Source organism: Phoenix dactylifera, chromosome 6 (assembly GCF_009389715.1).
Source record: "Phoenix dactylifera cultivar Barhee BC4 chromosome 6, palm_55x_up_171113_PBpolish2nd_filt_p, whole genome shotgun sequence".
NCBI lineage: Eukaryota > Viridiplantae > Streptophyta > Magnoliopsida > Arecales > Arecaceae > Phoenix > Phoenix dactylifera.
In genome coordinates, this window is record NC_052397.1 from 3,728,456 (window position 1) to 3,749,795 (window position 21,340).

A 21,340-nucleotide genomic window follows, 5' to 3' on the forward strand; every position below is an offset into this window, starting at 1 on the left:
TAGCCACCTAGCAATTCACTCTTCTTCTTCTTGTTATTGCATCATCTTCTTTTGCTTCCCTCTAAATTGATCCACATAAAGAGCAAATGTCTTCTGCTTCCTAGTATTTGGTAGATCTGCCGAACAATCTTATCAAAGATGTCAACCGTTGTAAATAGATAGCTAACCGTGATACTAGTATCAGTAAGGGCCTATTTGGTTGCTTGTATTTGGCTTATCTGAACTCAGTTGACCTGAACAGAAGCCAATTTTGAGTACGTATATAGGTGGCTCGAAGCAGAGCCAAAGTAGGTTTCCAGCATGACCCACGAAGGAAAAAAATTGCTCAAAGAAACCCCAACCTCCGAGAGCCAAGGTCACTACGGCGAAGTGGACACCCGCTTGACTCACTTATATCAAACCGAATGAGCTGTAATCCCGTAATTTGGGATGGACGCTTGCCAAAAGAATAATAACAATACAAATTATAAAAAACAAAGAAAAAAATAGGTGTCTCTAGCTCGAGATGTGTGAAAATACTATCTTAAAAATGAAATTCATCCCTCCCGTGTGGGTCTACAGTGAGATCGTCCCCAAATTATGATGAATCCGACTCAAACCAAAATCTCCAATTACGAACACGATCGCATGAGAAGCTTGTTCCAATCGACTCTTCTTCAGCTGCCCATGAAGAACTATAAAAAAAAAAACTTATGAAATTGAGAAAGGAATGGAATTTGGTGGAAAATTGAAGGAAAAATCAAAGAAAAAGAATGCTAATGGGTGCTCTCTCAATGTAGTGGCACAAGGTCTAATCTAGGTTTAGATGTGTTGAACTAAGATCCAGGATCTAGAGCCTTTTTATAGGCTCAATCTAGGTAACCGTCAGAGAGACCCATAAAGATTTTAATAGTCTATTAACGCTAGCCTCAACCACCATATGCAGTTGCAGTTGCACTTGTGGATTTCATTTTCTTGAATGAATGAGGCAAAAGCACCTGTTATCATACAAACATCTGGGATTAGAGCGCGCCCTTACAACCACCTAACCCCGAAGCACGTTCTTACTTGCATCTGAAAAGCCAAGTGTGGATAATTGTCCATCCACACGAGCTCCCGTTTTGTAACACGATGGTAGAATCGCTAGGGCATTGGCTCTGGGTATAGGTACGGTAAAATTTGCAGGAGTCATGTAAGTGCATAGGCCTTTCCTTTCTACCGAGTTGTCTACAAGATGCTTTCCTTTCTATTGGAAAGGCTCTTTCGCTTTGCAGTCTCAATCAGTCCACGAGTACCCTCTTTTGCTTATTGATTATAAAATGTACAGTTAAATTCAAAGAGGAATGTGGCAAAATGTGCCAGACATGTATGCACGCATGCACGACACAACCATACTGGTTAAGCAAGCCCACGAGTGAAGTCACCAATTCATGGTCCTAAAAAGGCCCAAAATACACTTGGATGAACTGGATGTCTATAATATAGAGGCTTGGGCACGGAAATGATCAAATTTCAAAAAAGCTCGATTCAAAGCCCAGCCCATGATTAACGCTGATCTATAAACACAAGAGTACTTGCATTTTATCATCCAATGTGAGACTATTAGGAATGTAGTTTTAAAATTTTGAACCATGAAAATTAAAACTTCCTAAAAAAATTAAGTCTTTTAAAATTGGAAAATAAAATTTTCCAACAAGTAGACCATACAAAGTGTTAAAGTGACAACTTAGAACCATTCTTTAAGCAAATTTGCAATGGATAGTGATGTCCTGTTTGCAATAAAAATTAGTTTATAGTTAGGAAGATTTATACATTGAAGTACGAAGATAATCATTAATATCATGTTGAAGTAGAAGTAATTACAGTTTTATTCGTAGTATAATAATGTCAAAATATAGGAGAAATCATTGTCACTAATGATGATGAGGTACATAGTATCATGACTATTATGACAAGCAGATCATTTTTCATAAGTGAATCATACGATGCCATGATATTTTAATGTTACCGTAAATAAAATATGAGTCCTACATTTCTGTATTATTTCTTTATTAATTAATTTATTTTTAGAGGTGATGGTGGGTCGACGGAACACTTCTAATTTGGAAGACTTACATGTCAACATGTTAAACATATGTCAGGAACGTCATCAAGTGAAGATTAATTAATCTCATCCTTGCAATAAACAGGGTCATCAGGAAAGAGCACAACAATAGAACTGACCAAAATTTAGAGATGAAAATTAACGGATGAGCCATAACTCCTTTCTTATAAGCTATAACCTTTATTTTTATGAGTCAACCATCCTTCCATTTCTAAATCCTCTTTGATAGAGAGAATATAAGTCATTCTAATCTCGGGCTATCCCGATCTTCCTAGCCTTGGTAGCCGACTTGCCATTCTGGTCGGTTCGGTCGTAGAATAACACCAAAGACCATTGAAGGAGTTGCAATTACTTAGCAAACTCAGCTTGCCTATAAATGTATAATCAACGCAATTAATATCGAGGATATATCACGAATTGCTGTTGCCATGCAATTATTGCACCTCCTAACGAATAAGATAACAAATACTCGCCCCTACCTATATATAGGGGTGACCAGGGACCCTCAAGTAAGCACACTTGAACATTTTATCTTGAGCATTCTTTCGCTCTCATTCTCTCTCCTTTTTCGCACTATTGCTTTAGATCCTACTGGCTTAAGTATCCGAGGAATTTTTTTGCAGAAAACTTTCCGGCAGGTAGTCTTTCTTGCAGACTATGTTCACTTTCTAAAGTGGAAACTTTGGTCCATCGACGCTCAGAAGCTACTCTTCAGCTTTCGATTGGCATGCCTTTCACCTCGAAACCACCCGATCTTAATATAGCTCGGGCGCTTACCGACCTCAATTCAGATTCTAGCAGCAACAGTCTTAATTGCTAGCCACTCAAAATTTAAATTTATTTAAAATTATTTGCCACGTATCAACTCATGGTAGTTGGGTAGATTTTATGCCATGTTACCTCCAGGGCCGGCCCGAGCCCTAGGCAACCGAGGCGGTCGCCTAAGGCCCCGGGCCAATGGAAGGCCCCGGGAGGCTAACCAAAAGGAAGCAAAGGCCTCCTATAAAACGGGATCAGGAGCTGGCTACGAGTCTTCCCCCTTGATGGAAGGGAGGTGGAGAGTTTCCTGGCCTGCAGAGGGGCAATTTGGGATGTTGGGGACAGTAGTTTTGTTTTGGGTGGGGAGAGAGAGAGAGAAGGGATTTGGTTGGCTTGATAGACGCCTGAAGCCACTCTTATCTTTCATCCCTTCTCTTTTTTGGTTTTGGTCTTGGTTTTCCTTCCCTCACATTACTCCTGATCCAGCTAGGCCATCCGGAAGAAAGATAGGGGGGATTGGAGATGGACTTCTTGGAGGGTGGAGATTTTTTTAGTTTTCTCCTCTCGATTTCTTCTCCCCTCTTGGGTGGTAGAAAGAGAAAAGGAGGGAGGGGGTTGAATGGCTGCTGTGTTGTGAACTTGTGATGTTGCAGTTGCCGCTTGGGTGCTCACTTGAAGGGAAGATGGTGGGATGGGACTTTTATTAATTAGATGGAGTGAATTTCCCATAATAACCCTACTTAAGAGAGGTTCCTTTATTGGACAAATTCTTTTATTTACCTTGACCATGAAGTGCCATGGGATGGCCTTTTCCTATTCGGCTCTTGCTTGACATGGTAAACAGTATTACCAAGCATTATCTAGTTATTTAATCAGTTTCATGGCCCTTCATTTAGAGTAATTATTTTTATATGCTTCCATTTAAGAATTATATTAAATTAAAGAGACTTTTTGTCTATCTTTGTTAGATTCTTATATCTTTGTTGAAATAGTATACTTGATAGCTATTTATTTTCATATATTTTTTTAAGTATTTTATATTTATTAAAAAAATTATTATTAAAAAAAGATTTTGTTTATTGGATTCGTCTTAGGCTCCGAAATGTATTGGGCCGCCTCTGGTTACCTCCAATACTGGTACCATATGGCTGTAACAAGCTCAGCATCCAATCCTTCCTTCAACTTGTACTATTATGTACTGCACACAATTATTTTGTCTGTTTGTGTACTGCACAAAGTACAACCTGACTCCGTGTCCGCCAATGCCGTCTTGGGACAAGTGGCCTCTCGAAGGCAGCGAGTGGCGTGCGATTGTGCGTCAGTCTTTTTTAGTGATTACGTGCATCCTTTCTCGCTTCAATTTTTTATAAAATGACTTTCATGGTGATAATTAAGCACCATCTCATGTTAAAACTGCACAAATTTTGCATAGACCGCCATAACATGCATGTTTACGATTCGCACAATTACTCATTTTACAGTTCTCCAATTTCTGAACCTAATTTGCACAAGTTATTGCAGGAACAAAATAATTCCCATGCAGCAAATTACTTGTCATATAATACAAGCTATGGGAGTATAATGCACATAAGTAGCAGAACAATTACTTTAATTCAGGATGTCATATATTTCAGAGATTGGAAGAAAAAGAGGAGATAATTTTGCTCTACGGCAACGTTAGATGAATCTCCAAATTAATATTAAATTTATATAAAAACTAAAAATTGGTTTTAAAAAATATATATATATATATACATATTTTAATGCAAAGCTTTTTTTTTTTCAATAAAATTTGGCCTTCTTATTCTAAAACTATTTAAAGCATTTATGAATATAGATTTGTACTAGGCTATGATTTTGTTGATTGTCCGAATCTAATACACGAATTTTTATTAAATTTTTAATTTAATCATCCAAGTATATCTTTTATTGCGGCATATATTAATATTAATTAAATGATATTATTATATATTAAATAATAAATTTTAGTGACGATCACCTACATTAATAGTAATATATGCGCGGGAATGGTATGTATGCGCTTAGCCCGGAGGATAAAACTTAATATTGGGCGGGGTGTGTGGGACCACCACTCCGGGTCGTATTGACGTACAATCGCGTTCGCTTCTCTCCTTCCTCTTCTCCAAGGAAAACAGGGGAAGTCTTCCCTCAATTCCGTGGAGTAGCGCCACTTCCACCGCTCTTCCTTCTACCCTTTCTCTCGCCTTCGTGGTTTTTTTTCTGGCGAGGTCACTTCTCTCCTTAATCCTCTTCTTGAATTCGAAACCAAAAATCATCTTTTCATCGGTATGGAATTATTCTTTTGATTTCCTTTTAGAAAGTTATGTCTTAAAAGATTAAAATCTGAGTTGCAAGCTTGAGAAGTCTTGCATGTATTCCAAACAATGTATTCGGATTAATTTCTCAGGGTATGAAGACATCCGAGTTCTTAATTAGTTTGATACCATCCTGGTCTAATGATGTCTCTGTCTAATCGTAGTTATATTCTTGGATTAAGTAAGAAAGAATGGAGAAAGAGCAAGGATTGGAATGGCTCGAGGCCCAAAAGATCGTCATTAGTGAAGATCTTGTCTCGGTCGCCAAGCGGCAGCTGGATTTTCTTGCAGCAGTGGACCGGCGGCGGTGGCTCTATGACGGCCCCTTGTTAGACCGGGCAATCTACAGGTATCCATTCTTGAAATCCCATAAATAGTTCATCAACATGGCCAATTCTCTCGCATGGTAACTGTACTCTTGGATAGCATGCAATTTGGTATCCCTAGAGACAAGTTCTTTTTTTCTTTTTACAAAAAAAATAGAGGAAAAGGAGGGAGAATTGCATATTTTATTTTTTTTCGATTGATTGATGCTGTTGGGTTTTATGAATGTACGCATAAATTTTATCGTCAAGCGAGTGGGTTGGTTTCCCTCACAGTGGGTTCGTGCATTGTGTGTTGGTAGTTATGGAAAAATTGGAAGTTCTTGTGAGACTGATTTTAGGTTGGTTTATGAAAGTGAAATCTATTGATTTTTTGAAGATTTGATAGACTCGCTTGCTTCGCAGGAAGATTTTTTTTTTTCACTAAAGTGCTTTTTTTGGAAAACTAATACTTAGGATATATCATGTTTGAAAAAGTGGTTTTTGCATAGTTAGTTGACCATGAGACAGTGACACATTTTGGAGTTGCTTATGTTTGGTTGAACATCTACTTTTTTAGAAAAATTGTATAAAATATATGTTATGCTCTTAATAAAAAGGCCTTTCCTCATTCTATCTAAAATCTTAAGGGCACTTTTTGGAAAAAAAACTCCAATTCCCAGCCCATGGAAAGTCATTTTCCTATATCCTGCATGGGATTTTCTTTTCTATGAAATGTGGAAATCTTATTGTCATAGAAAAGCTACTTTCGTATCTCTCTTCTTTGAAAACTTCATTAAACATGAGACATTTCTTTATTTTTTCCGCTGACCATACTTTCCCCCTCCTCTTCCAACGAACTAAACGAGACCGATGGGAATTGTTAGGAAAGAAATGCAATGGCTATAATCTCAGCTCACCATTGCTAATTGACGGGAAGAGTCAACTTCTTCTACAACATAATTGCTCACTTTCACGGAGTCATTGAATTTTATCTGGGATTTTCCACTCCTATTTTCCTGCTGGAAAAAAAAAGGAACTAATTTCATGTTTTGTTCTCTTGCTTTGTCCATGGAAATCTTTACTTTGTCATGAGTGGTGAAATTCTTTAAGGTGTAGAAAGTCTCTCAAAATATGCTTGATTCTTTTTGATAATTATTCAAAATTTTGTGAGCATTATGGGAAACTCATTCATCTGATTCTTTTTTGAATTATTATTATTTAAAAAAATATTATGCAGAGTCGGTTGAACTGTTCCAAATCGGACGGTTTCGGCCGTTCTAAGCTGTACCGGCAATCCACCGGTACAGTTCCGGCAACGAAAACAAAAACCGTTGCTGGAGGCAGAAAAAGAGAAGGAAAGAAAGGAAAAGAGAGAGCGAGCGGGGAGGGAGGGAGAGGGAGGAGGGAGGCCGGCGGAGGCCTTGCGGAGGTCGGTGCCAAGGCGGAAAGGGGAAGTCGCGGCATTGGCCTCCCTCCCTCCCCTGCTCTCTCTCTCTCTCTCTCTTGTCCTCTCTCGTTCTTCCTCTCCCCCGCCTCTTCTACTGTGTCGATACGGATGCTGCACAGCGCAGCGCGGGCCCGTACTAACTCGTCCCACTAGATAATTAGTATATGTTCCGCCGACGTTGATGTTATGTACATGTTTCCAGAGTTCTTGAATCTATTCATGAATTCTCAAAAATTTTAATATTCATTCCTTTTCTCTCTTTTTTCATATTACAACTTGTTGAGTTGGAAAATAAATTCAGAATCATTACTTATTTAATATGTCATAAACCATTTCTTTTGTTTCTTTTTTTTTCAAGTGCTGGATGGCTGCATTTATTGGATCCTGTCTTTTATTGATTTAGTCTGATTTTCACATGGTAGCAAGATTTATCTTTTACTTTCTGGCTTATGGAGATAATAATATCCAGGTATAAGGCTTGCTGGCTTCCTTTGCTTGCAAAACACACCGAATCTGGAGTTGTAGAGGGGTCTTTGGTCGTCCCTCTTGATTGTGAATGGATATGGCACTGTCATCGACTTAATCCGGTGACAATTTATGCTCAGGATTATATTCAAATTCAAAGGACTCACTATTTTCTTTTTTTTTTGACCTCAAAGTTCATTGCTGAGGATATTTCTAACTGTGTACCTCAAAATATAGGTTCAATACAGAAAGGACTGTGAGGAAGTCTATGGGAGAATCTTGGGCAACCAGAATGTTGAATCTTCTGTTCAAGGAAAATCCAAACATCAAACAGCAGAAAAATGGGACAAACTATATCCAGATGAGCCTTTTGAACTTGATGCTAGCAATCCTTCTTCTGGCAAAAATGCTGATATGTATGTTGAAGCTGTAGAAAGTATTACATATGATTTAGTTTCGGCTGCTAAAAGACAGTCTTCTTTCTACTACCAGGTAGCTAAACCAATTACTCTGTATATTTTAGTATTATATTGAATATGTCATGATTTTAGTCAGAATCTTGGAGATTTATTGTTCAGTAATCTGCACTATCTTTTGTGCATTTTAAAGTGAGGAAGATCAAAAAATTCTAAGGACAGCAAAAACAATCAGTTGCATATCAGAAAAAAATATCAACATATTAACCTGACTGTCATTAGTTTCCAGAGAAATTCCAGTTGGCATGTGTGATGACTCTGTGAGCATAAAAATTTGAGACTGCATAAGTAATTGTTGTGAGAAAACATGCCTCTTTTAAAGAGTAGGAATTATTACATAACTCAAAGTCTGGATTTTGTATTATTCCATATATTTATTTGGCAGGCTCACAGTAATAAGTATCTGAAGATTTACGACTCCAATCCTATAGTATGTTTATTTAGAAAATCTAAAGATTCATGATTTGTATTTAATTTTAGTCAATAAATATCATCAATCTAATATTTGATGAAGCACTTATTAGTTAGTTTATTTTTTAAGAACTCGACTTTATTAATACACGCACCTTTTAAAGGCAGGACATAATCCTATATTACTTCTTTTGATTGTCATACCAGCATCTGTGTATCTATTGAGACATGAAAAAAAATAAGCACTAAACCTCCACTATGGATTGTATAGAACCCTATACAATTAAAAGTTTTGGGTCGACCTTAATAACTGCATGACAATGAAAAATAACATGCTTATATTTGTTTTTTGATGATTTGGGTTAATATTGCTATTTGCTATATGATTATATGATTCAATTTGATTCTCTTTTCATATGATTTAAGAAAAGATTAATTTTCCTGAACATTACATTTACTTTCTATGTTCCAAGTTTGTATCTGGAATAGTTGTCATAACCTGTAGTTTAGTATGCCTTAAATCGAGGAAAGAGCAATAGTGTTTCCAATCAATTTTGTTGTGCATGGGTGTTCTTTTAATGAAAACATGTTTATTGTTCTTCAAAAAACTCCAAGTTTTGGTTGATTTAGTTTCTTTAAAGCACTCAGGCTGAAGCTAGTAATAAAGGGACCATGTGAATGATCACATGCTTCATTTTTCCAGGCATTAAGGCTTGTGCTCTTCTAGATGGTCTTCTGGTAGCCACAAATTTATAATATTATTGAAGTTGCAAATCTAAACTGAACTCTGTAATGCATTCACATTGTTGTTGTCTGAAATATGCTTGGGAGCCCTTGCAGGGTTCTGCTGAAGTCTTCATTGGGAATGTTTGATGTCTTTTAGGATTATCTACAAAGAACACCAACAAATTAATAATAACTCTGTGAATTAAGACCCATAAAAGTGGTGTGAGTATGAAGGATAATGGTTTCTCTCAATGATTTGGTAGTCAAACAGCTATTTGATGCCTTGCCCATGAGTTCTTCCTCATAGTTTTCTATCAGCCTAGTGAGATATCATCATTCTTACAGACACAAAGAGATGACATCCCTCTTTTTTCTTGGCAGGTCTCACGTGCCAGCATGCATGAAGACTGCTTTCTCAAAGCAGCTGTAGCCAGATATAAAGGCTTTCTTCATCTGATCAGGAGAAACCTGGAGAGATCAATGAAACGCTTCTGCGTACCAACTTATGACATAGATCTCATATGGCATTCTCACCAACTGCATCCTCTTTCTTATTGCAATGACATGGTCGAGCTGCTGGGGAGGGTATTGGAGCATGATGATACAGATGCTGACAGAACCAAAGGAAAGAAACTTGATGTTGGCTTTTATGAAACTAGCAAGCAATGGGAGGATACATATGGTTTGCGATATTGGAGGGCAGGGGCAATGTACAGAGGAAATTTGCCATCTCCCCTAGTAGAAACTCCATATTTATCTAATTATGGTACCAAAAATGAAATTATCTCTCAGAAATCTCAGAATTACCTTCCTCTTCCTCAAACAATGGTGGTGGAGGTGAGCATGATTTGCTTCTATGCTCCTTTCTTATATTACACGAATAATAGTATTGTTTGAGCAATGGTGGATAACCAACCCACATTTGATTTTTAGGAAGATGAAAATGAGTACAAGAGGGTGAGATATATCTACAAGAATTTAGAACTATTTTACTTACATGCAATATAAAGGTCTCCTCGGAGACTTGCTATAGGTGCAGAATACAGGTAATGTAATGGACAAGGGAACAAGCAGAAATAGGCCAAACACTTTCTATCATTTTGCTTTTAGAGAATACTCACGTGTCCAAATACTTTCAAGTAGTTTCCTTTTAATAACCAACTTGGAATTTTAAACATATCATTAGACATTTGGTAAATAGGAGAATTTACTTGTATCTTGGATTTTATTTCTTGTTTAAAATGAAATGGCAATCAATTTGCTATTGTTAGAGTAAAAAATAGCATAATCTGAATTCTGACAAATTATGTCATGAAGAACATTTTGTTTTTAGGTCAAAAACTCTAGGTATTTTCATACATGCATACCCCTATTCCTCATTTTCATCTCTTTTGAAAATTTTAGGCAAATTTATCATGTTTGATGATTGTTAGTCTTTCCAGTGCTGCTTGAGAAAATGAGATCAATAACTAAGAATTTAGTTAAAATTTCGAATCCTGTTAAGCAAGTCATTGAGGACATTTTCTTCTGGATTGCCAATTCCTTTAATATGACATACCAACTGTAATCTTTATGTCCTTTAAATTTTTAGTTTTAAAATCAGTTCATTTCCTACAGGTCCTTTTGGAAATTGTGGGTATAAGAAATTTGCCAGCCAGTCATCAAAACAGAAGCTTGTTTGTATCTTTCAGCAAGAAACAACGAGATTTGTTTTTCACTGGGAGCTGTACACTAAGTATTTTCTCTGAATCTGGGGAGAAACAGGTAGCTGGTTTCAAGTGTGAACCTACTGGAGAACTGACGTTGACCCTTATGTCCAATTCAACCTCCAATGTATCTTCATCAAAGGCAGCAAAAATTATTGGGACAACCTCAATTTCCCTTCAAGACCTGACAAATCCAGAATCTAACTTGTCTGTAGAAAATTGGTTTGAACTAAAGCCCCATTTTGGACATGTAGACTCAAAACCGGTTTGTCTGCATGTTGCTGCCTCTTCTACTGTTCCAGTCCGTGCCCCCCATGTATTTCACGTAGTCAGGTCATGTCCCTTCTCTGCAAACACATGTTTCTTCCCACTTCTTGGGAGGACTCAACAGATAAAAAGCTGGACTCGTTTCATGGATGACAATAGAAATGAAGTAATTAGCGTACGAATGAGGTATGTATGGCATGCACGAACTTCAAAAACATTTTCTAGCTGAAGGTTAAATTTTCTTTAAAAGGAATTAAAAATTCTTTTGTATCGTATGGGCATTCATGTTTTGCTTTATGTGCACATGCTTGACACACATGCGCACATGCCACCCCCAGCTGCTGGCCTGCCTATATGCATGTATACTTGGTGTGTGCTTCCTTTTTAATTAATTAGTGACCCTGAGCATCCCAGATATTTGCAGGAATTGATATGACAATCCGAGACTCAACTTGTCTTTTTATTCCGTGTAACAGTTTGCAAAATGGTGGAATGCAAACTTCAAACATGTTATCTATCTTATTGTTAAACTTTCATGAAAAGGATGGAAAAACCTCTGGTATGCAAAATGGTAGAATGGCCATTCATGGTTTGCCTTCATGTGAGTATGCCTGGCACAAGTACACATTCATGGACAGACCTGGACTTAGTGTATGCTTACTTCATGATTAATTACTAACCCTGAGCATCCTTGATATTAGCAGGTCTGAAAGTTAGACTCCTCAAACCCACATGTATGGTTCCGTATGTAACAGTATGCAGAGTGCTAGAACCTAAAGATACAATATAAATGAAAAATAGATATAAAAGAGAAAATATCAGAAATATTTATGTTATACCAGTATGAAATGTAATTTTATCATATTACTGAAAGGTTAAATAACTTTTATGATAGCCACCTCAACAAGCATGTATAAGTGGATGAGGAATGTTAGGAATGCTGCCACTTATAATTTCACTTTTTCTTAATTTGCATGCTGCATTAGATTTTATTAGATGGATGGTCATTTTTTTCCATTTTGGTATGCAACTTATTACCACAGGAATTATAAGAAAACAGAGGAAGGAAACAACTCTGTTTTCAAGAAGGAGGTGATTGGAGAAACAAAATTATCAAGAAAGCCATGTCTGCTGGCAGAGTACGCAGAAAACAAATGGTCACTGAATGATTCTAATCTGTCCTTTGGTATTGAGAAGATTACTAACCAACATGGTCATATTCTTGAACTCAATGGTGAACACCAGGTAAGCATATCTCTGCTGCTAACTCTTGTGAAATATTAGTTTGCATGACAGTCATTCTGCTGGTACTTTTACTGATCTTTTTGGAATTGTGTATTACTCCACTTGATGGCTACTGATGATGCTTCCACCATTCAGTTTGGCCAGTGAAAGGATGTGTTAGCATAATTAAGGAAGTGAGGCTTCTGATGCGTTCATGTCATTCATCACAGTTATCTCTGCTGCTACTTTTATTGTTTTTGTTGCATTACAATCTGTTGCATGCTACTGATCTATTCATGGATGAAATAACAACACTTGTAATATTTAGCTTCTCTTGATCTTCATGAAATTTTTTGAGCTTGAGATTGAACGCTATTTCTCATTTTTCATGGAAAGTCAAATTTGGTCAATTTGTTTCACTGATCTGGTTTTAGCAAGAAATATCAGATTTCAATAGAAAGAATATTAAAACTCTTATATGAACAATCTTAATTTGTCTCCTTTAGAGAGAGGACTGTTCAGATGAGAATCCTGCAAACTTCACTGAAAAATGGAGCTGTGGAAGTAGGTGAACTAAACTACTCATGCTCTCCCAAAAAAAAAAAAAGGAACTCTTGATTTCATCATATTTGTCACCATAACTCGTTCTTGAAGGACATTGGCAAGAGGAAAACCAAAATAGACTCAACCTGACAAACCGACATTCTAACACCAGCCACAAAATGAAAAACTACATGTTGACCTAGCTAAATAAACTAAATTCCTTTGATCCATCAGACCTGTAATAGTTTGTGTGTGATAGCTTTAGAAACATATATCTTGATAAGTCTGAAAATTCCTAATTGACTCTGAAAAGGAACCATATATTTATTCGAGGTTTTAGAGACTACTAATGTAATTCCAATGAGACAATCTCTTAGCCAATGACGATATTTATGTCATTTTTAAGGAGTAGGATGTTGGAATTGACTAAAATTTGTAAAATATTGCATAACAGTGGTCAGCCTTGAAATGTGTATTTATGCTATTGATCATATGGACGTGTATGCCAAAGTTGTGTGCGGAACGGTAGCTCATTGTTTACTCAGTACTTGTATTTTGACTTTTACTCAAATCTTTGAACCAGCTGGCTACTGCAGTAGTTGGTGGTGCAACATTAGTAGGGTTCTAATTTTGATGATTTCAAATACTAATTTATACCGGCAGAAAGATTGCAAGTCTGCCTTATCTATGTGCAGTTGGTAGTTTCTCTAATCGGGAAAAAAATAATATTATGTTCTCGAGCAAATTATAATGACTGGATTGATCTGGCATAATAGCTATTGAAGCCTTCTGCACCTTGTCTTTCCTCTCATGACCTCTGCTCTTTCTCTGTATGTGGTTATTCTTCTAAGGTTCAACAATGCAGCCCGGTAACCAAACTTTCAGTGATGACATTCTTCTCTGGTTATGGAACAGATAAAACTCTTTCTTGGTAAAAAGCTGGAGTATGAACCCAAAAACTGCAAGGAGCGAACTGATCACAACTTTATCACGGTTGTAGAGTTCTGTGCTGAAAATCCCTATGGAAAAGCAATTGCTTTGTTTGACGTGAAATCCGAGTCTATCGAGGTAATGCAGATCCTTCTTCCTGTCCATATTTATTTCCTTCTAACATATGCTAAAATCTTCCATACTTCTCCTTATGCAAATAATTACAGGTCAGTGAAGAGTGGTTTGTGTTGCCGGGGATCGTGCTGGCATTTATTCTCTCGGACATGTTGAAGAAAGAAGGATACAGTTCTCTCATTGCCTGTGAAAAGAATGTTAAAGAGAGAAGCAATTCAAATCTGGAAGTCAATAAGCAAAATTCAAATGACAAGATCGTGAATTCCTCACTGGCAATGGATACTAGCATGACTGGAACAGGCAGTGCTCCGATGCCATCCAAGAGCAGCGGTGGTGGTGCTGCAGAAAAAGCTGGAGGTTGTGGCAGTGGATGTGGAGGCAGCTGTGGAGATGCTTTAAGTGGTGAAAATTCTGGTGGCTGTGGAGGTGGGTGCGGTGGTGGATGTGGTGGTGGATGTGGAAGCGCAACGAAGAGCACTGGGTGTGGTGGCTGCGGTGGTGGATGTGGCGGTGGATGCGCTAGCTTGAAGGCTGAGGTGACTAGCCATAAAGATGCTGTCTGCGCTTAATGGGAATGTAGTGTTAGCTTTGTGGAGTGAATATAAATAAGTGTTCTGAACTAATACAAGAGCTCTTGCTCCACAAAGATGCTGTCGGTGCTTAATGAGACTGTAGTGTTAGCTTTGTGGAGTGAAGATAAATAAACAAGTGTTCTGAACTAATACAGGAGCTATTGCTCTTGGTTATGGTTTAAGGTGTGTCTGTGTTGTGGTGCATGCGACTCTCAAGAATAAAATTATAGAAATTCATTTCATAAAACCAGTTGTATCAATATAGTGGGCACCGATTACTCCATCTGAGCTCTGAACTTGGTAAGCTCAAGGCTTGTTGCTTTTTCCCCCCCTCTTTTTCTAGTTAATTGCCTTTATTACTGACACTAGAACTAGATGCTCCCGTTTGGAATCTTTGTACAGGTTGGAAAATGATTTAAAGTTGGAGTCACCCTTTACAGAGGATACGAATGAAGAAGTGGCCAGGAATGAGGGAGATCTGAATGGCCCCTTCTCGGTGGAGCTATGTCCCAAGCCAACCACTACGCTGCTCCTATATCTCGCCCGTCTTCGAGGATCTGGCATTCCATCTGCGGGGATAGGAATCGGCTGGAAACCTCCCATCAGAGCACACTAAAGGTTAATTTTGGTGGCAGTGTATTGCGCATTGACGCTGCCGGAGGAAAAGCTTTCGTTATCAGAGATCATACTTGTAAGGTATCGGCAGTGGGAGGTAGAAAGCTGTTGCATGTAAATGTTCTTATGGCCGGACTTGCAGCAGCTTGGGAGGGATTAGTATATGCTACATCGCAGCTTCATGCAACGTCTATATGATTGGAGGGTGATCAGCTAGATTAACCCCAACCACAACCAGAACCAGATATTCATCCACTGCTCCTTGATATTTGGCAAATGTTCAAAGGATGGATTCTTTTGAGGCATCTTGCATGTTCGGAGAAGGAAATAGACACTCGTTATGTATGAGATGGAGGTCCATCTACTTCACGTAATATTGGCCGCAGTAAAAGTGTGAGGACTCGTGCGGGCGTATGTTTAGTTCCACATCGGTTATTCGCTGGATAGATCTTGGGTACTTATACAGAATCAAGGAACCCAAATAATATCTTCTGGCTAGCCATTTTGGGTGAGGTCCTGGGTTGTTACAAATGGTATCAGAGCGGATCCGACCCATAACCTATGTGGACTAGGGGACACTGCAGCACGGATCCATTGGGGTTGACCATGGGCCAATCGTGGTGTTTGTGATTTGATTTGAATAGATATGAACCCTTAGCCTGACGAGGACGTCAGGGCTTGAACGGAGGAAGTATGTGAGGACCCGTGCGGGCGTGTGTTTAGTCCCACATCGGTTATTCGCTGGGTAGATCTTGGGTACTTATACAGGATCAAGGAACCCAAATAATATCTTCTGGCTAGCCATTTTGGATGAGGTCTTGGGTTGTTACAAAAGGACAATTTGAGTGAAGGCCTCCACATGAAAAGCGGCGGTTTAGAAATTTATAGTAGCAGGAGTCCAATCCGGGTATGGGAGTCACAAAAAGTTAGATGGATGTCAACTGTCTCTTGCTCTTGCCTTCTAAGCAAGAGATAAGGGGGTTTGACTCCACATAGCCGCAGCTTCCTTTTTCAATTTCCGATTAATTTTCCAGTTTGTGAGCGATGGCTCGGTCTGGCCCGGAAAACCTTGACCTCGGCACAGGTGAAGGGAGAGCTTCGAGGTCCATCCTCTTGGAAGCTTATACCTTATTATCAGTTCCATGCACACGGTTGGTTATTTATTTAATTACGTGGAGCCCCTGTGAAGAGGTCATATGAGACCTAGAAAAGAAAAATCCAAATTAATTAGAATATTCACATATATGTAGTTAAAAAATTTCAGATCCTCTACAACTCATGCTTTGGGTTCCCCTGGTTTAATGATGGGTGGGGAGTGAAGCAGGAAGACCACAAACTAGAATGAGCCGCAGTAATCACCATCTAGGGAATTTGCTTGAATGCACAAATTCACAATGGGTGATTGGACAGGTTAGGGTTGGATAGAAACAGTGTGAGAGGATTCCAACCCTATGGCCAGAAAATCCCTATTAGGACCACGCCTCAAATAACTCTAGAGGACGAAGGATATTCGACTCGGGAATTTTCAACAAGGCTTGTCCAGATAGAATAAGGATCATGCAACTTTTCATCCCGCCACTTTTTTTTTAATTTTGTCTTCAAGACTTGGAGGGGCGTTCCCCTGGGTTAGTTCTGGTTCTCGAGCTTCTCTCTTTTTTTTCAACCCAAAAGTTGTTTCTAAGTAATGGTTATTTACAAAGCTGCATCAAAAGTTTTTCTTCGTGGCAAGCACCAGAAATTATTCCAGATGTACTAACAGGACAGATGTATATATTAATGCATTTATATTCCCACAATCAAATGCGAACCAACGTTTGTTTGCCTTTGGATATTGTCAGGTCAAAACATTATGAACTCAGACCCCTGATATATTTGGTAGTCCAAAAAGATTAAAACAACACTACTACATAGAAACTGTAATTACCTCGAATAACATGAAAGCAGAAGCCAACAATAATTGGCATCGTCCGACAATTAAGATAGCGGATGCAGCAGCAGGACAGACCATATTTAATGAGCTGTAGTTACCCCCAAATACCATGAAAGCAGAAACAGCAGCATCACCAAGAGGATAACAAAACCAAAAGAACATAGCAAGGAGCCAAAGGGACATGAGAATCCAGAATCATTCTACACAATAAGAGAAACATAGGCATGTTAAAGGTCAAGCCTAAGCTACAAGCAACCTAATATAGAGTTGTCGAACCAGCAAAAGCTGGTCTTCAACTGTGACAGCAATGACAGTCAACATGCCAGAAAATGTTTGCTGCCATTTGCAAGACATTCCATAGTTCACATGACGTAGTCCATGGAGCATAAATTGAGTCATACAACTGAAGCTTGTATCTGGGTGAGCCTAAACCTTGAGCTCTTGAAGCTTGGACTCCAATTCCCCTTCATCTCCTGCAGTACCCTCCTCTCCTTCTGCCTCCTCTTCTCCCTCTTCTTCACCTTCCCCCTCAGGATCATTCTCGTCCAATGGCCCAAGCACGCCCACAGACTTGTTACTAGCCTTCAGTATTTCCTTCAGTTCATCAATACCTTCCTCGGAGATGGCATTACCATTAATGTTAAGAAGCACAAAGTCAGGTTTACTCGACACTGCCTGAACCAAGCACCTTGCGCCGACCCTCCTTATCATATTAGTGTTCAGATCAAGTTCTTTGAGCTGGGTATGACCTTCCAATGCTTTGCCAATCAGAACTGCACCCTCATCCTTCAGTTCATTCTCTGACAAATTCAACTTCCTGAGGAACTGCTTCGAAACCACACATTCTGCCAATGCTGGGGCAGCTTTGGCTGTGATCTCATTTCCAGCAATCTCCAAGACATCAAGGGAAGGAGCAGACTGTTTCAGGGCATCGGCAATCGCTATGGCCCCTTGATCTTCTAAATTGAGATAGCTCAGGTAAACTTCAGTAAGGCCAACGAGCTTTCCGATAGTCTTACTTAGGGCTATCCCAGCATCCACACCAAATATGTTATCTCGGAGGTCAAGCTTCTTCAAATGAGTACAAGCCTCCAAAGCCTCAGATAATGCAATACCTCCCTCGGAGCCCACCCTCGTTGATGAGCATCTGAAGTCCTCCAGTGCAGGAGAACGTTTCAAGATCTGAGAGATTGCATCTGCACCTTCATCTCCAGTCATATTGTTATGGAAATGCAGGATCTTAATCTTCTCAGTTGATGGAACAAGCTCATTCAGGGCCTTTGCAGCTTCCTCAGATATCCCATCATTCATTAGGTAAAGCTCCTCCAAGCTGTTCTGGGATTTTAGAAGTGCCCCAAATGCCCTGACACCCTTCTCACCTAAAGCATTGTCAGAGAGGTTCAGATATCTCAGCACGCAACCTTCCAAGGCCAACGAGAATATCCTCATGACCTCAAGAGCTTCATCTTCTGGCCTTCCTGCAACTATATCTGAAAGGTCTACTTCTTTCAGCTGCTTTTTGAGGGATGTGAGGATAGGCTCTGCAACAGTAGCCGCATCAATACCAAAGCTTCTATTGCTGAAGCAAATTTTTGTATACAAATCCCCTTTCTCTGTTAGAGGACTTAGGAGTTCTCGGGCTTCCTCAGCATCAATAAAAGCCCGACGACCGCCAGAGATATCGAAAACAGTTTTTCCAAGTGGCCGAGACTCACCAACCACAGTCACTTCTCCATCCTCTTTCGGCCTTGGGCCTCTCTTAAGAACTTCCAGCATTAGCTTACTAGTTTCCTTGGCATATAGCTGAACTGCAGAACTCCCATCCCCATCAGGCTCTTTATTAAAATGTTCATTAGCAGCAGCAAAACATGCATCCTCTATCCGTTTAGCATTCTCACTGGCCTCTTCTTTGCTCAAGAGTCCATACTTTCTGGAAAATATAGATTCCGTGGAAAGGTTCTTGGTCATCCGCTCCACAAGCATCAATCTTGTACTTCCACTGGGTGGCCATAGTTTGATTGAAAATGTACGGGGGTCAAAATGCTGACTTGCAGTCTCCATATTGAAATCTACAAAACAATGATTCTCTAGTAACATCCATATGAACAAGCTGGCCAATGAAAACAGATGATAAGAGTCCAATGTCTAATAGCAAGCATGCAGCAATAGTAAAGATATAATTGTACATGTGCAATCTCAAAGACTTTGACAAAGCAGATCCAGCAGCAATAAAATTCCAGAAATGGATCCACTGATGTTATTATAGGTAATAAATAAGAAGTACACTTTGGCAAGGACTCAAACATACTTATAATAGTGAAATTAAAGGAAGATGAGAAAAACATGGATGAAGCAAGAAATAGACCCAAAGCATCAAAGAAAAGCCTCCCATCCCCCTTGTGGTGTTAAGCCAATGCCCTGACAAATGGGAGCACAGAAAAATAATTTTAAAAAATTCAATTTGAGCACTCCTTTCATTTCCCTTCTCAAAGAAAGGAAGTACCAAATCCAATACGCCAAGGCTAGAGAACTAAAGTAAGCAAGAAAAGGAGATTAGGAATGATAACGAAAAAATTATAAACATGCAGCAGAAAAAAAATTTCAGTATAGAAGTGTCATTCCCGAGCCTTGAAGGTGGTGGATCCTCAACACAAAGACATGAAGATGAATAGGTCAGAATCGCATATGGACAATGATCGAGCATTATTCATAACAGAAAATTTTGTTTCTAGTAACTTTTGATATATAAGAGTAAAGCATAAGTTTAACACTAGAAGGGCCATGTTTGAGAAAAAAGGAAGTTGGATCATCAACTACCTGGAACAAGGACATGGACTGGTCCATGGTCAAGTAGGTGAGAATTACACAATATGCAAGGGATCTAGGAGCCCTTATGAAGAACTACCGAGACTAGGAAAGTGATGTTAAGTTGTGTACTAATCAATATAAAGAACAAGAGACCCATCTTTTTAGCTAGTTTTTTTCGTCAGAATCACCTACATTTATGTCATAGTTATTTTCAGCATTTTGGCTTTTTTTTCTTTCTCTTTTCTTTTTGGAAGAAGGTGGGGTAGCGGGGAGCAGGGGAGCAAGGGAGCGGCCACAAAAGACATAGTAACAGAATCGGTATGAACAAATAGCAGGAACCTCATACCAAAGTCATTGTGTGGAAACAAGAAAACAGGGAGGATCGGGCACTAATACGCCATCAACCAAAGATTGGATAGAAACTACAAGCATATACTCAAAGTACGAACTTAGTATTATAGAAGTCATTCCTGAGGCTTGATAACGGTGGAACCTCGATGCCCTAGAAATTTCAGGACAGGGATTACATAGACAGATTAGATGAGAACTACACTTTGTATGATAAGCAAAATTGAACTTTTAGCAATCCTTAATGTAAACTAAAGAGAAGCAACATGTACCATAGATGCATACCATATCACAATATACGGAACCATTTTAACAAGAACAAAAGCAAGCAATCTAGAAAAAGAGAAGCATAAGAATATATTCTCGGGTGAAGCATTTCTGTTCTCTCCCACATTGCTTAAAACGGCAGGTTATATGGCAAGAATTGGTGCAAATCAAAGAGATTAAGCCCTTCTCAGGCCAAACTACATAGCGCGTAAAAAAAAAATGATTACGATAAACTTCTACTCGTCCTAATGGTGGTAAACCCTAACCCTAGCCCGAGGGACTGGCCATCTTGTGTCTATGGAGGGCAGGAAGGGCATGAGAAAGGAAGAAGGAGATGCAGAGAGGAGGGAGGGGGCGGGGCGGAGAAAGAGAGGGAGAAAGAGAGAGGGAGAGAAGAGCTCACCGGCGACGAGTAGAGGCGACGACGACGGGCGGTAGGACTGGGGCGCTTCCGTCCGTGCGGGCTGCGGTCGAGGCGGCGCTGCGGCGGCGGAGAGGAGAGGGGAGGGGAAGGGGGAAAATGGGGAGAGGAAGCGAGGGATTTAGGGTTAGGGTTGCCATGATATAGCTACCCAGCACAGACTAAATTGTACACCAGTTCCATTTCCATCCGTTGGATCTTCTGCGACGACAAAATTAATGATCCTGACCGTTGAAAATTAAAAGGGAAACTGACTTGGACACCCTGTTAACAGGACCAATGATCCGACGATCCCCGGCCATCGCGATCAGGAATCGCTCACCGAGTCGTATCAAGAGTACACTTGTATAAAACCCTAACAGTGACTAGAGTGAAAAATTTTAAGAATTAACCAAAAAAAGGGGAAAAAACACTTTTTGGTACTTATTCAGCTTCATTTATCTGGGTAACCAGGAATGGATACCCATTTAAATGAAATTAATCAAATATTTTGATGAAATTTAATTTGATAATCAATATGTACAACCAAATAATGAATCTTATGCCAACGTTTTGGATATTTCATT

The 21,340-nt window shown here is 39.1% G+C and overlaps 2 protein-coding genes across 5 annotated transcripts; one reads left to right on the plus strand and one right to left on the minus strand.

The window, feature by feature from the left end:
* Positions 1-4,936: 4,936 nt before the first annotated feature.
* Positions 4,937-14,632, plus strand: LOC103701943 (glycine-rich domain-containing protein 1-like). Of its 2 annotated transcripts, none has more exons than XM_008784183.3 (9): positions 4,937-5,149; positions 5,343-5,527; positions 7,400-7,517; positions 7,633-7,887; positions 9,390-9,845; positions 10,626-11,167; positions 12,025-12,226; positions 13,664-13,816; positions 13,906-14,632. In XM_008784183.3, exons 2-9 carry the CDS (start codon positions 5,370-5,372, stop codon positions 14,380-14,382), a joined length of 2,361 nt encoding a protein of 786 aa, XP_008782405.2. In that variant the 5' UTR covers positions 4,937-5,149; positions 5,343-5,369; the 3' UTR covers positions 14,383-14,632. The 2 variants fall into 2 exon arrangements, with proteins under 2 accessions (XP_008782405.2, XP_017697670.2); XM_017842181.3 differs by having other exon boundaries at positions 5,361-5,527.
* Positions 14,633-17,072: 2,440 nt separating this feature from the next.
* Positions 17,073-20,945, minus strand: LOC103701958 (RAN GTPase-activating protein 1-like). 3 transcript variants are annotated; one of them, XM_039127151.1, is made up of 2 exons: positions 20,757-20,945; positions 17,073-19,040 (listed from the first exon to the last, which is right to left on the minus strand). In XM_039127151.1, the coding sequence occupies exons 1-2, from the start codon at positions 20,912-20,914 to the stop codon at positions 17,357-17,359; spliced, it is 1,842 nt and encodes a 613-aa protein (XP_038983079.1). In that variant the 5' UTR covers positions 20,915-20,945; the 3' UTR covers positions 17,073-17,356. The 3 variants fall into 3 exon arrangements, with proteins under 3 accessions (XP_038983079.1, XP_008782416.2, XP_038983080.1); XM_008784194.3 differs by having other exon boundaries at positions 17,073-18,999; positions 20,757-20,893; XM_039127152.1 differs by having other exon boundaries at positions 17,073-19,017; positions 20,757-20,861.
* Between the last annotated feature and the right edge of the window lie 395 nt (positions 20,946-21,340).